The sequence below is a fragment of the Pyrus communis genome, chromosome 5 (assembly GCF_041283825.1).
Source record: "Pyrus communis isolate YQ-2024b chromosome 5, ASM4128382v1, whole genome shotgun sequence".
NCBI lineage: Eukaryota > Viridiplantae > Streptophyta > Magnoliopsida > Rosales > Rosaceae > Pyrus > Pyrus communis.
Window position 1 is genome coordinate 10,136,600 of NC_142569.1, and position 15,001 is coordinate 10,151,600.

The following is a 15,001-nucleotide window of genomic DNA, read 5'->3' on the forward strand; positions in this document are numbered from 1 at the left end:
TACATGTTACTATTCAATTGGAGAAAAGTTTTTATTCCAAACATCCCTTCAATTATATAACGAGATATGAATATGGGATTTCGCCTCATATTTTGAATACCCTGAAAAATCAGATTTGGATCCTATTCGGATTCAAATTGTGGAGATTCTAAGGATCCTCACATCTTGGTTATTTATCATGCATCGTACGGTTATAAATGATTATTTATTTAAAATTAAATACAAATAATATTTTACGAAAACTGACCACACGATATGGATAGATAATCCTCTTCCTGAAATATCTATCCACCAACATGATGACAAAGTTGTTAAAGTGGTTATCAACTGGACAAGATAACTACTCTTTTCTTTCTATTATGAGGCGTCACATGCAATGCGTCACTAGTAGTTAGTGCTCATTTTTCCTATTGAATAATATATAATAAATAAACAAATAAATAAAAGTACAGTGTTGATGATATGGACAAGCGATGAAAAGTCGGAGAAATTGACCCAACATTTTTTGTTCCAAAGAAATTGGTTCAACATTTACCACGGTTCAAAATTGGGTTTGGTTCTTGAAGATTTTAGATGGCTGGATTTCGTTGGCATAAAAAATACATAGATTGATATGAAGTATCTTATATATGTGTATGCATAGTTAAATACAGTACGAGGAAATTTATTTTCTATATATCCAAGATTTGTCCAACTTAAGCGAATCTTTTTTTTTTTTTAATACAACTATTTTTACATTAAAAGAAAAGGAAGTTCGGTCAACAAACAACTTAATTTAGTATTGAATTCGCCATCTAAGAGATTCAAACTTAAGATCTATTACTTTCAAGTGAAGAAAAATATCATTAGACTGTAATACTAAATCTCACTCATCTAAATAAAATGATAAGAATTTTGGACAACAAGAAAAAGAGGAGAAACTTACTGGAAGACATGTGCTGGAGTTGGACCTAGCTAGCTATGTAGCTATGTGTAATTACATAACACAGCCTTTTGCAATAATACAATAAGTATTCAGAGTGTAACTCTACTATGGACAATGATTTTATCCCCTTCTAATCTCTCTCCTCTTCTCTCATCTTCTATTTGAACGGTTACGGTTTAGCCACGTCATCATTTTATATTGATTTTTTTTTATAAAGACAATAAGACAAAAAATAATATGTGAGAGGAGGGGAGGAAAGGGAATGAGAATAGGTGGGGAAAGAATCTTACTTCCTCTATTATAGTTGTTTAGTGACATGTCAGAGAGAGTTATTACTGACCGTCAAAAATTGAAAACAATGCTTAAGAAGTAAAAATGAATATGTGCAAAGCACCACCATTATTTAAAATGCTGTTTGAAATTTCTTAACTTCTTATACATGGAGCATTCCCTTCCGCTAACATCTTGAACTCTAGTTTCCTTTTCATGCTAACTAAACAACTACAATGAGGGCAGCTAAAATTGAAACCCTAATATACAATACTATATCATTAAAAAAAAAAAAAAAAAAATTGAAACACTACTAGCTGAAACCCTGTCAAACCAGCTGAGATTAGAAGTACATAAATGATACGTTAACAAAGTATCAAATGTTAACAATCAATTAACATTAATTGTGAACCATCACAGGATGCCTAGTGCTTGGGACGAGTTTCTGACTGTATTTTATATGACATGTTCTAAGTTCGATTTCAAACGCGAATAAATCACTCGATGATGGTCATAGAAAGTTGAAATGCATGATGAAACACTTGCTGATCGTTTTTATAAAAAAAAATTAAAAAAAACCATTAATTGTGCATTCAATTTCAATTCTACTGAGTAATGAATATGAATTAAGGTGCTGGTGTTGTGCGTAAAGTAATCAGGAAATATGTATTTTTTTTCCATGGAAATGGATCAAATGATTTCCAACTTTTCCCAACAAGCCAAAGATTTTATTGGAAACATGAAGATATATCTGGTTACTGAAGTAGGGTTTTTTTTTTTTTTTTTTAAACGATCACGTTTAAATCTTGTTAATATTTTATATTAATTTTATATAAAAAAAATACGAAATAAAGCATGTGAGAGGAAACTAGGGAAAGAGATGAAAAGAAAAATGCGAGAGAATTCTAGTGCCTCTGGTTACTTGTCAGCGTGGGCTTCTAAGACCAATGAAGATTGACCCTCCTCGTGAATCACATGGTAGTAAAATATTCATAAAGTAAAACACCTACTTGCCCTTGACAAATATAATGCTAACCCTAGCAATCATTTTCTGTTATCTTAAAAAGTTTAAAATCTCCACTTGCTTTTACATACGAAACTTTGCTCTCTGCGTCATTCAGCACTGAGTTGCTCCACCACCTCTTTTGATCATTGTCTCTAATGGCGGCCATTTCTTTATCCAGTACAGTTCTTCCCTTCCCGAAACTCAACTTATCAGCCCACAAAGCACACCCCTTTGGAACCTCAAACCCATCAAAACTCACCTTTTCCACCTCCACCGTCGCCCCCAGAGTCCTCCACTCAAAAGACACCGACTCCTTCACCTCCATCATCGCCGACCTTGGAAAAGAAAGAGCCCAGAATCAAAATGAACGGCAGACCGACACCAACAGTACCACTCACGAAAACGAGCGTCGTTTATCCGATACTTGGCGGGAACTCCACGGCCAAGACGACTGGGTCGGGTTACTCGACCCGATGGACCCGCTCCTCCGATCGGAGCTCATCCGATACGGCGAGATGGCCCAGGCCTGCTATGACGCCTTCGACTTCGACCCCTTCTCCAAGTACTGCGGCAGCTGCCGCTTCACGCGCCGCGACTTCTTCGAGTCCCTCGGCATGGCCCACCACGGCTACCATGTCTCGCGCTACATCTACGCCACTTCCAACATCAACCTCCCCAACTTCTTCAAGAAGTCACGCTGGCCGAAAGTCTGGAGCAAAAACGCCAACTGGATCGGATACGTCGCCGTTTCAGACGACGAGACGACAGCCCGCTTGGGCCGCCGCGATATCAGCATCGCGTGGCGGGGCACCGTCACCCGCCTCGAGTGGATCGTGGACTTAATGGACTTTCTAAAGCCGGTTTCCTCGAACCGGATACCTTGCCCGGATCCCACCTTGAAAGTCGAATCCGGGTTTCTGGATCTTTACACCGATAAAGACGAGACGTGCCGATTCTGTCAATACTCGGCGAGGGAGCAGATTTTAACGGAGATGAAGCGGTTGGTGGAAAAATACTCGGACGAGGAATTGAGCATCACGATTACCGGGCACAGCCTCGGGAGCGCGTTGGCAATTTTGAGCGCGTACGATATAACGGAAACGGGTTTGAACGTTACGTCAGACGGGCGTGGGGTGCCCGTATCCGTATTGTCGTTTGCGGGTCCTCGGGTCGGGAACGTCCGGTTTAAGGAGCGGCTCGAGTTGCTGGGGGTTAAGGTGTTGAGAGTGGTGAACGTTCACGATGTGGTCCCTAAGTCGCCCGGGCTGTTCTTTAACGAACACGTGGCGCCGAGGCTTATGAAGTTGGCCGAGGGCTTGCCGTGGAGCTACACGCATGTCGGGGTGCAACTTGAGTTGGATCACAAACACTCGCCATTTTTGAAGCCGACTAATGACCCCGTTGGCGCGCATAATTTGGAGGCTCACTTGCATTTGCTTGATGGGTTAGTAAAAATTGATTAACAATGTTATCAGTAAATGTGAACGTATTATATTTTTTGGTTGACGATTTAGACAAATTACAAATTTACATAGCTATTTGGACTTTAAATTTAGGGTTTTGATTCTCATTATTCAAAATTAGGACCACCTACAAAATAAAATTATTAGATATGAGTATCGAAATATCTTTCGTGTTTCGAGTATAACTTGGTAGGATGTGACTTTGAAATTAATTGATAAGATCATGCGCTCGATATATGTATAAAATTATTAGATTATGATCATACTTGTAAGTAAATATTTCACCAAATAATTTATAAATTGTATTTTAAAATAGAGAAAACAACTGTGTGAAAATTACGTGAATAATTACGTTAAAAACAAGAAGAAGAGCGCAAACAGAGAAAACGATAGTGTGAAAATCACAACGATCAGGAGAAAACAATAGGTATCCACCATGTGAATAGCGGTTCTATGTTGACTGTGTTTAGTGCATGCCATAAACAATGATTAATCAACAGTCATTTAATTAAATAACTAATTTGATTACGTAATTTTTCATGCAGGTACCATGGGAAAGGGCACAGATTTGTGCTTGCCAGTGGAAGAGACCCAGCATTAGTGAACAAAGCCTGTGATTTTCTGAAAGATCATTACTTGGTTCCACCTTACTGGAGGCAGGACGAGAACAAGGGCATGGTGAGGAGCAAGGACGGCCGTTGGATCCAGCCTGAACGCCCGAAACTCGACGACGATCATCACCCCGAAGACATACACCACCATCTCAAGCAGTTAGGCCTTGCTTCTGACCATTAATTAGCAATTAGCAATCCGATCTTCTTCATCTGTATAGTAGGGTTTATATGAAGATTGTTAATGTTTGGTTTTTAGCGAAAAAATGTAATAAAACGTAGAGTGCTGTTACGGTGCACGAAATTTCAATAAACATACCATTTCGTCAATAATAATCTCAAAAGAAAAAAGAACCTTTGATGTAGTAGTGTTCTAGAAAAATACTATTATGATGGCAAGTAGTTGTGTTATATCGATATCACGTTAATATTTTGTCACTATGATGATGAGTACGACAAAAGTAGTTTCAGTCATTTTAAAAGACTTCAAAACAAGCCTTGTATTTCAAGTAGCTTAGGAAGTGAAAAACTACGCAAAGGATTTGAGAGTCGTTAAGGGCAATTATTCATGCATCCTTAATTTCATTTGAAATGCCCCTATTTTCCAATTCCAATACTGCTTTTATAAAAAGAAAAAAGAATTATGCTATCACAATTCCCAGGCTTAGGATATACGATCATAAATAAATTTACTTATAATGATACAAGTGAATTGGTAATACTATATAATGATTTAACGATCACAATTAAATTTAAAAAAATAAAAATTATTATTGGGTAGGCCTTGAAGCTACAAGTATAAAAAGCCCAAATGCGGTTTGACCTAAGGAAAAGCCCAAATTCCCACTAGCTGAAACCTACAATATTTAATTTTCATTTTTACTCTTTTGAAATTCAGGCTCACAGTGAAACGACCTCGTTTGGCTTACAACCCTTGCATCCAACTCCAAACCCAACGCGCCCCCCCTTTTCTCTCTCGTTTCACTCGAAAGCTTAGCTCTGTTCTCTGCAACCGCTGCTCTCTGCCGTTCCGCGCCGCCGAAGCTCGCCGTCGTCCAAAAGACTTCATCATCGTGGTAAATTGTTTTTCTTTTTGGGTGTTTGTTCTCGGTTCCGTTTCTTGCTGAAATTAAATTTATTTTTTCCTTTTTTTGGATTTTTTTTTCATTTTATTTTATTTTGTTTTTGTTTAATTTCTTAAGCTTTGTTTGTATTTCGTTTTGCAATTTTTGAATTTGACTGTTGATATACATAGATTTTCAGGGTTTTGATTTATTTTTTGAGTTTATTTGCTTACAACTTCAGGAGTTTACTGATTAAAATAATTTTGGGGCAAGGGTTTTGTAATCCTGCACCAGAAGTTCTGTTCGAACTCTGCTCCCCCAATATTGCTCGTATGAAAAATCATAGTTTCGGAACTTGTCCTAGTTGCCAAGATGAGATTTTGAATAGTTTGGTCATTCATAGTACGAATTGTATTACCTCAGTGAACGTTTTGGAAGCTGTTTTGGCTGTTACTATTAGATTATGTGACCCGGGTTTCACTGAATTTGCAGAATCAGAGACGAATTGTCATTGCGAAAAGATGAGTTTAATATCGCAGAATGTTCCTTCCGGTTTTAAAGCCAACAAGGCTAAAAGGGATGATGATGGCGCTGACGAGCCTTTGTTTCTGCAAGGAAATGAAGACAATGGGGATGGACAAGCGATGGGTTTGGATATTATGAGGACGAAGAAAAGAAAGAAAGCGTGTAAGGAAGATGATGAGAAATTGGTGGTGGAACAAAAAGAAAAGGAGCAGCTGGAGGACTCATTGTTTGGAGCCATTAATTCCCCACTTGAGTTTGGGAAGGAGGATGAGGAAGAGGTTGGAGATGGAGCGGATTTGTTCTTTGTGGACCGTTCTGCCAATGGTGTGCGTTCGGTTGATGAAGAGGATGGAGAGTTATCAGAAGAGGAGACCCAGGAAAGGAAACCTGTGTGGGTAGACGAGGAAGAGGAGATGACCAAAATAAATATTGCTAAAGTTAATAGGTTAAGGAAGCTGAGGAAGGAGGAGGAGGAGAGTTTGATTTCGGGTTCAGATTATGTGTCCAGATTGAGAGCTCAGCATGCTAAGCTGAACCCAGGCACAGAATGGGCTCAGCTTGATCGACAAGTGCGGGAGAGTATTTATTCTGATGATGAATCATCCGATGAACAGAATCAGGTAGCAGTGGCTCATGGCTTCAAAGGTGTAGACACTGTTGATGATCTCCTTCGAACGAATGAGGATCTTGTTGTGAAGAGCAGTTCAAAGTTATTACCTGGACTTCTTGAATATTCAGCACTTCTAAATGCAAATGCAGAGGAACCTTCAAATGGTCCGATAAACTCAGTGCAGTTCCATAGAAACGGGCAGTTGCTTCTTGCTGCTGGGTTGGATAGAAGGCTTAGGTTTTTTCAAATTGATGGCAAGCGGAATACTAAAATAGAAAGCATCTTCCTTGATGACTGTCCCATTCGAAAGGCGTCTTTTTTGCCTGATGGGTCGCAGGTTATTATAGCTGGAAGGAGGAACTTCTTTTACAGCTTTGATTTAGTGAAGGCAAAAGTAGATAAAATTGGTCCCCTGGTTGGTAGAGAGGAGAAAAGCTTGGAATGTTTTGAAGTTTCCCCTGATTCTAGTACAATTGCCTTTGTGGGCAATGAAGGCTATATCCTGTTGGTGTCCTCAAAAACGAAGGAATTGATCCGAACACTGAAGATGAATGGAACTGTTCGTTCTTTAGCTTTTACCAATGATGGGAAACAGCTGTTGAGCTCCGGTGGAGATGGACAGGTTTACCACTGGGATCTGAGAACTGGGGCTTGCATCCATAAGGCTGTTGATGAAGGTTGCATAAATGGTACATCTCTTTGTACATCTCCAACCGGAACATTGTTTGCTGCTGGTTCAGACAGCGGGATTGTCAACATCTACAATAGAGAGGAGTTTTTGGGGGGAAAGAGAAAACCCATCAAGACCATCGAGAATCTTACAACGAAAGTAGACTTTCTCAAGTTCAATGGCGATGCCCAAATACTGGCCATTTGTTCGAGCATGAAGAAGGATAGCTTGAAGTTGATACATGTTCCATCATTTACTGTTTTCTCCAACTGGCCTCCGCCGAGAAGGTCCATACATTATCCCCGCTGTTTGGATTTCAGTCCCGGTGGAGGTTTCATGGCTGTGGGAAATGCTGCTGGAAAAGTGTTGTTGTACAAGTTGCATCACTACCATCACGCATAGAAGGAATGCTAAGAAAACCAGTATATGGTCACCAGGATCTTGTTTCCTTCGTTTCAGAAGATTCGTTTGCCCGTTCAACGACGATCTGATTGTATCATCCGCTGTATCAATGCAGAAAGGTTTTGCAGCTTTTGACCTTTTATTTCTGTTCGAACTTCGAATGTGTTGCACCAAACTTTAATGGAAAATTTTGAATCATTTATATGTCCATCGTAGTTGTTTTTATCTTTCTGTCAGAAATTTGTGCACACATAAAGTGAAAAAATGCATTTATTTATAAGAAAACTGGTTGGACAGAAAATAAATAACTTTTATTTTGCATTTTATTTTTTTAATAATTTGTTAAAGGCTTGTTGGATACTTGAATTAACACTCATTATATGTTTGTTCCTTAAGCTTTCAATATGTTTTCATATTTCTTTTTTGGTTCTACCTCTTATTTTTTATGAAGAGAATGAATCTTTTTATCAAATGATTGGAAAAAAAAGGGTCTAGACCCCAATATACATGTCATTCTATTTTATAATTTATGTATCCGAATCCAAGTATGTATTTTTCTTAGGTATAAGTTGACATTTATATATAATAAATTTAAATAAATTAACAAACCTCCTAGCCCCGCCTAAACACCTAGGCGCTCATGTCCAGCGTCTTTTAGAACCATGTTAATTACAAATGGCCACTTAATTATGTTTTCAATGCCACATATACAAAATAATATTAAAATATTTTCAAAATATTGTTGTCGAAAATTTATGAATAAACGATTACTGATAAAACAAAGTTTTTCTCCTTTTTCATTGTTATTTTTGGATTGTAATTTGACTTAATATTATTATCTGTTTTATTCTAAATGATGCATGGTTGTATATATTTGACGTGGATTACAAAAGTGCTCTACAACAATGTAGTGTTTTTATAAGGGTACTTGTCCCTCTTATATGGAAGGGGATCATATCTGGATCCCTTTTCACCTAATCCACTTAGTTCGGTATCTGGACCGTTGAAATTTGATTCAACTACTACAGGTATTCTCACTTTTAAAGGGATCCCTTGTTTATAGCTGTTTGGTCAAATTTTAAATTTCTGGATCCCAAACTAGGTGAATTAGGTGGAAAGAGATCCGGAAAGGATCCATTTCCCTCTTATATAGGCACTTAATGAGCCCCAAAAGTTATGGGCTCTCAAGTACTTCACAACTTTAGCATTAAATGAAATAAATGTATAGACATGACTTATTGACTACACCTCCATTATTCAATTGACACATAGAAATGAAGTAACATTTGCTCAAGGCTAATTGCAAAGTTTCATGGGAACGAGCACCGGGCACTTCACTCAACCTTGAGCGGCCGAGGAAGCACTTTTCCGAGCACTAGGTTTGATAACCTTTACGTCCCTTCATAGACTTTTGCCCTTGTCAATGGGCAACGCGTGACTTGGAGTTGATGTTTGGGCAACCATTTTTTTGGAGATTCCTATCGTAAAACTAAGGTCTACCACTGAGTTTGTTTTGAGGTACAATCTTATCATGTAAATTATGAGAAAATTTATTTAAACCTATATAACTTCATTCTACACCGAGTATGGGCTTAAATTACGAGAAATTTTACTTGATCTCTGATGAGTCGATATTATACTATATATTTTATCCTAATCTTAGTAATAATTTATTAGTTATTATGTGTGAATTTTGATACTTTGAATTATATTTCTAATGTAAGACATTCGACTTCCTCTGGAGGAAAAAGTGATTAAATGTATGAATTTTGGAGTAATTCCAATTGGAGGATGTTCGTGAGCCTTTCAAGATGATTGTATCAAAGTTTCAGATTTTTCTACCTAGCCGTTTGACCTAAAAGCCCAGCGCGTAGCTTTCCCAGATTGACGTTTCTAGATGTTTTGGGTATTTTGGAGGTCAAGATGGTATATTTGAGGAAGATTTCTTCTGAGGATTTGTAGGGGACGACTTCAGCTTTCAAAAGAGATCTTTTAGGACCAAATCAGAGTTGATTTGGATCTTTTGAGAAGTCCGAATTTCAGTTTAAATAGGAAACCTTTTATTTTCTGTTTTATTATTTTATTATGGTTCCTAGTTAGGGTCACTATTTTTGTCAGATATAATAGATAGTCGTTGGTTAGTACTGACTAAATTAGTACTATTGAACAGAAACGATCAAATCCCAAACTCCAAATCCAGTCCGTGATACAATTCAGTTCATCAAAGATGGTTGGGTTACAAGTACATTTTAAATGAACTTGAGAGACTGTTCATGAAATTGCAAAGCGCGGGGGCGGGGGGGGAGGGGGGGGGTGGGGGCCATTTGTGAGTGGCTTTGGTTGTGAATAGCTTGTATGCATGAATAAACATCCTGATAGCACTTGAAAGAAATCGTACCGATCTGCGAATTCACGAACGAAAATCGTGGCGTTTGTTGGATAAAGTCATTGTATAGGGGGCTTGAGAGTTGTGGGTGGAAGTGGTGGTGGTGGTTGTTGTTGGATGGACAAGAGGTCAAAGAAGAAGACTGATGAGATCGCAACATTGTTTCACCTCTTTGTCCAAGAAGTGCAGATTTCCTTTCTTAATCTCCTAGAAACACTATCAAGTAACCAAGGAAATCCAACCAAACAATCAAGAAACCAAGAAAGAACACTATTGTGAGACCGAGAAAGTTCAAGTTGTGTGTATTTCAACAATCTTCTGTTGGTTAGTGCCAGCTTGGCTTCTTTTTGATAAATAACTTTCCTTGGACTATGGATGTGAGAGAGTTACATAAATCTGAACTGATTTTCTCAAATTTACATGTGTGTTTTGTGAACACGAAAGATTCCTTGAAACAAGAAACCAGAATAACGTGTACAAAATAATATTTTTGTGTTTATGATTTTAGGGTTACGATCTCTCTCAAATTTGGTCCTCTGATTCTATCTTCGTAGGGTGTAGGTTTGTGGATGAGTTGTTGATCCAAAGGGCCGTCGGGGCTTGATCTAAGGATGAACAGTTGATGAACGGATCTTCAAGGGGCGTTGGGCTTGATCTTGAAGAATGGGTGTATGGATTTCTTCAAGGGCTTTTGGGCTTGATCTTGAAGGTTGATGGATGAGCAGATCTTCAAGGGCTTTTGGGCTTAGTCTTGAAGAACGATTGGATGTGTGGATTTGTTTGTGCTGTTGATCCAAGGGGCCGTTGGGGCTTGATCTTAGGATGAACGATGAACACTTTCTTCAAGGGCCGTCGGGGCTTGATCTTAAATAATGGTTGTGTGGATTTCTTCAAGGGCTTTTGGGCTTGATCTTGAAGAACGGTTGGATGTGTGGATTTGTTGAGGTTGTTGATCCAAAGGGCCGTTGGGGGCTTATGCTTAGGATGAACGGATGAACACTTTCTTCAAGGGCCGTCGGGGCTTGATCTTGAAAGAGGATTTAACGAAGAACGAAGAGAGCTTTCTTGATCCTTCGGAATTCTTGGGAATTTGGATGGTTGGAAGCTTTGGAGTTTCAAAGCTTTAAGGATTTGGGGAATTCTCTTCTAATTTTGGAGTAGAGAAATGTATTTGTGAATTCCTTGATCCTTGATACCTTGATGGAGAAGCCTATTTATAGGCTTTGAGAATGAATCACCACCACAAAATATTTTTTTCCTTTCCAAGCACCATTGCCTAATTTTCCCACTTAATGCAATATTGAAATTGAAGTGGTGTAACTTATGGCCTAATTTCCCACTTAATACCATTTTAAACTTGAAGTGGTCTAACTTATGGCCTAATTTCCCACTTAACACCATTTTAAACTTGAAATGTGTATGCTTTGTCATTGCCCAAATGAGAAAAACTTGCTTTGATCCGTAATGGATTGAAGTGTGCTTGCCTTGTCATTGCCCAACATGAGAAGAAAAACTTGTTTTGATCCTCAATGGATTGAAATGTGCTTACCTTGTCATTGCCCAAATTGAGAAGAAAAAACTTGTTTAATCATCCAAGGGTATTTCTTCCTATTTTGTTGAGTCACATGCCATGTGTACAATTTGTACGACACGTGGCGTATGCCATGTATGCCCTGACATGTCAAAACTTTAATGCGTTGGTGAACATTTGTTTTACTGAAATTTCGATGTCTACAAATGCCCCCACTTCAAGGCGCGTCGTAGACATGTGCTTGTCACGTGTAGAAGATGCGTTTTGAAGTCCCTTAATGTAGATGTCAACCCAAGGCCCGTCGAGGCTTGATCTTGAATTGGGCTGAAAATTTCTTCAAGGGCCATTGAGGCTTGATCTTGAGTTCGACTGGAAGATTTTCTGGTTTCCTCCAATCGTTGATTTTCCACAGGCTTAGTCTTGAACTGGGCTGGAAATTTCTTCAAGGGCCATCGGGGCTTGATCTTGAGTTCGACTGGAAGATTTTCTGGTTTCCTCCAATCGTTGATTTTCCTTTGTGCTACTCTTGAACTGGGCAGCAGGATTCTTTTGGTCTCCCCCGAAGGTCTGAGCTTTACTCATTTTTTCTGTTTCTTTGTTCAATCTCTCCAATTCGTATTGAAGAGGGTTAGAGGATAGCTCAGCATATGCAGTTGTTGCTTGTCTCCACATGCTTTAATGTATCATTTTCACTTGCCTTACTTGCTCCCCTTTGCAGAAGTGGTCCCTTCTCTGGAAGTGTATCAACCGTTGAAGATGACTACTCGAGAGCAACGCTAGGTAAGCAACCAGGGAATAGATTCCAGGCAGTCGGTTCCAGATCGGAAGACTGACTCCAAGTGCCGGCTGATTGCTTCTTTCACTTTGCCATGCGAGTAAGAACAAGGACAAAGAAAAAAACAGGGAAAGAGCATGATATGAGATACTTTTGCTTTTGACCTTGATGATATGAGATACTTTTGCTTTTGAAGAAGCAGCGAATGAATCAGCACATATATTTGTTGTGCTTGTCTCCACATGCTTCGATTTACCGTTTCCTCCTGCCTCATCTGTACTCCAAGCATCTGGTATCTTCTTTGGGGAAGAAGAAAAAATTGAGTATTTCGAGAGGCTTTGCTGGGAGTGCGCCCTCAGAGGTGAGGAAGAGTTGGGCATTTTTTTTTTTTTGCAGGTCTGCCTTGCCATAAAAGATGAAGGTTGTCATATATAGGGATTTCCCAATAGCAAGTGGTGGTACTGTTCCTTTACCATTGTCGACAACTGTTGGGTAATTGAACAGTAAGATTCACGCGTTCTCAACTTTGTCAGAAATCTTTGACAAAGTTGCCCGTGATTTCTGCAAAGCTGGGGTTACATATGAAAGGTGATGACAAATCTGGAAGAGCCCAGCTTTTGAAATTCAGAGAGTGATGACTCTTCGATCCTTGAATAAGCGGCCCAACTTTTGAGGTTCGGAGGGTGTTACCTCTTTGATTTCTGAACAAACGCTTCTTCGATTTTTGAGCAAGCGTCTCTTCGATTTCTGAACAAATGCTTCTTCGATTTTTGAGCAAGCGCCTCTTTGATTTCTGAATGGCAAACAGTAGTGCGGATGCGGCTTTGTCAGAGATCTTTTGACAAAGTTGCACGCGTTTTCTGAAAAGCCGAGAAAGCGTCGCCTAACTTACGCCTTTTATCTGGCTTTTGAGATTTTGAAGAGTGGTGTCTCTTCCATTTTTGAATCGGTGGTCGTGTCGCCTCTCCTCTTTATAGAGGTATCGATTACCTCCAACATCCACATCTTGAAGGTTGCTCATTCCTGAAAATCATTTCCGGTGTATTTTGTTTTAACAGCCCCTTGAGATTTTTCTCCATCCGACCCTTCTCTTTTAACACCTTTGAAAAATGGCCAACCCATCTAACATTTGCTTAGATTTGAGTCTCAGCAGTGCGCCGCGTCAGGGTAAGGTATGGTGCCCGTCTTTTTTATCTTCTAATGGCCCTCTTACAGGTGAAGACTCCGTGACGACGGATGCAACAACAGCTACGATAGTAGCTAGGAACCTCCTTACTCCCAAAGATAGTAGGCTGCTTTCAGGACGGTCCGATGAGTTGGCCGTTCAAGAGTCCCTCGCTCTCAGTGTTCAGTGTGCGGGCTCTATGTCCAACATGGGCCAACGCCTGCTTGCTCGATCCCGTCAAGTGGAATCATTGATGGCAGAGGTGGAAAATCTTAAGCAAGAGATCAAACAGCTTAAGTACGAGAATAGAAGTTTGCATGTGCTTGCAAATAACTATTCGATGGGCATGAAGAGGAAGCTTGATGAGCTGCAAGAATCTGAAGGTCGAATTCAAAGTGACCGTCAAAGGCTTGCGACTTATCTCCAGAGGCACCTTTTTCCTTGGTCATCTAGCGTTCCACCCAGTATTGAGGCCTCGAATGCTCTATCTTCAATGCCTCCCGCTCCGATGCCTTCTGCTCCGATGCCTTCCGCTTCTAGAGTTTTGCCACGTAATGGGGCTTCACGTGAACAACCTTTGTGAAAGCTCCATCTTTTTTTTTTTATTTTTTTTTATGATGTAATAAAATTGACTTTCTTTAATGAAACATTTATTTATTTATTTTGATGTGACTGTACTTGAAGTTTTGAAGTTTCAAGTTGCCTACGTACTCTTCCAAAGAAGGGATCAAGTCATAACGTAGTTCAAATGAGTGATGGTTTTGATGATGATTTTGCCGTACACAGTTTATGCTCTTGCGGGCTAGGAGCGTGGTGCGTTTACTTTAGGGGTAGTAGCGCTTCAAAAATCTGCCGTTGATGGGGCCGATCTTCAACCCGTCTTCTGCCATGATTAAGTAGGCGCCATTGGTGTAGATCTCTTGTATTACGTAGGGTTCATCCCACTTTGATGTGAACTTGCTTTTTGTCTTATGAGTTGTAATGATAGGCCTACGCAATGCCAGCACGAGATCTCCGGCTTGGAAAGACCTTGGGCGGACTTTCTTGTTGAATGCCTTGGATAACCGTGCTTGGTAGCATTCTAAGTGTTGTTGAGCTTCGAGCCTTCTCTCATCCAGCGCTTCCAACTCCTGAAGGCGCAACTTTGCATTTTCTTCATCAGTCAAGCCTTCTTGTATAGCCATCCTTAGTGAGGGAATTTGACTTTCGAGCGGTAGAACAACTTCTACGCCATATACGAGAGAATAAGGTGTAGCTTGGGTAGGAGTCCTATGTGTAGTCCTATATGCCCAAAGTGCTTCACTTATTCTTTCATGCCAATCTCTCTTTGTTCGGCCGATTACCTTTTTCAGGAGGTTGCACATCGTCTTGTTGAATGCTTCCGCGAGGCCGTTGGCCGGAGCATGATACATGGAAGACTTGTGCTGCTTGAACTTGTATTTGTCGCAAAGCTCGTCCACGAGTCGGTTGGAGAACTGCTTTCCGTTGTCAGTGATAATGTAGCGAGGCACCCCATATCGGTGGATGATATGCTCCTTGATGAAACGAACACCAGTTTCCTTTTTTACTTCCCTTAAAGGGATGGCTTCAGCCCACTT

At 39.7% G+C, this 15,001-nt stretch overlaps 2 protein-coding genes across 2 annotated transcripts; both read left to right on the forward strand.

The window, feature by feature from the left end:
* Positions 1–2,150: 2,150 nt before the first annotated feature.
* Positions 2,151–4,640, forward strand: LOC137726459 (phospholipase A1-Igamma2, chloroplastic). The gene is made up of 2 exons (XM_068465393.2): positions 2,151–3,645; positions 4,210–4,640. The coding sequence occupies exons 1-2, from the start codon at positions 2,357–2,359 to the stop codon at positions 4,457–4,459; spliced, it is 1,539 nt and encodes a 512-aa protein (XP_068321494.2). The 5' UTR covers positions 2,151–2,356; the 3' UTR covers positions 4,460–4,640.
* Positions 4,641–5,167: 527 nt separating this feature from the next.
* LOC137725911 (U3 small nucleolar RNA-associated protein 18 homolog) lies at positions 5,168–7,754 on the forward strand. Its single transcript, XM_068464751.2, has 2 exons — positions 5,168–5,351; positions 5,832–7,754. The coding sequence occupies exon 2, from the start codon at positions 5,861–5,863 to the stop codon at positions 7,544–7,546; it is 1,686 nt and encodes a 561-aa protein (XP_068320852.2). The 5' UTR covers positions 5,168–5,351; positions 5,832–5,860; the 3' UTR covers positions 7,547–7,754.
* Positions 7,755–15,001: the final 7,247 nt, after the last annotated feature.

Excerpts from the sequence above, each read along its gene's own strand:
- LOC137726459 (XM_068465393.2), top strand. The coding sequence starts at position 2,357 with ATGGCGGCCATTTCTTTATCCAGTACAGTTCTTCCCTTCCCGAAACTC. Across the intron at positions 3,646-4,209 it reads CACTTGCATTTGCTTGATGG|GTACCATGGGAAAGGGCACA; the intron begins GTTAGTAAAAAT and ends TTTTTCATGCAG.
- LOC137725911 (XM_068464751.2), top strand. The coding sequence starts at position 5,861 with ATGAGTTTAATATCGCAGAATGTTCCTTCCGGTTTTAAAGCCAACAAG.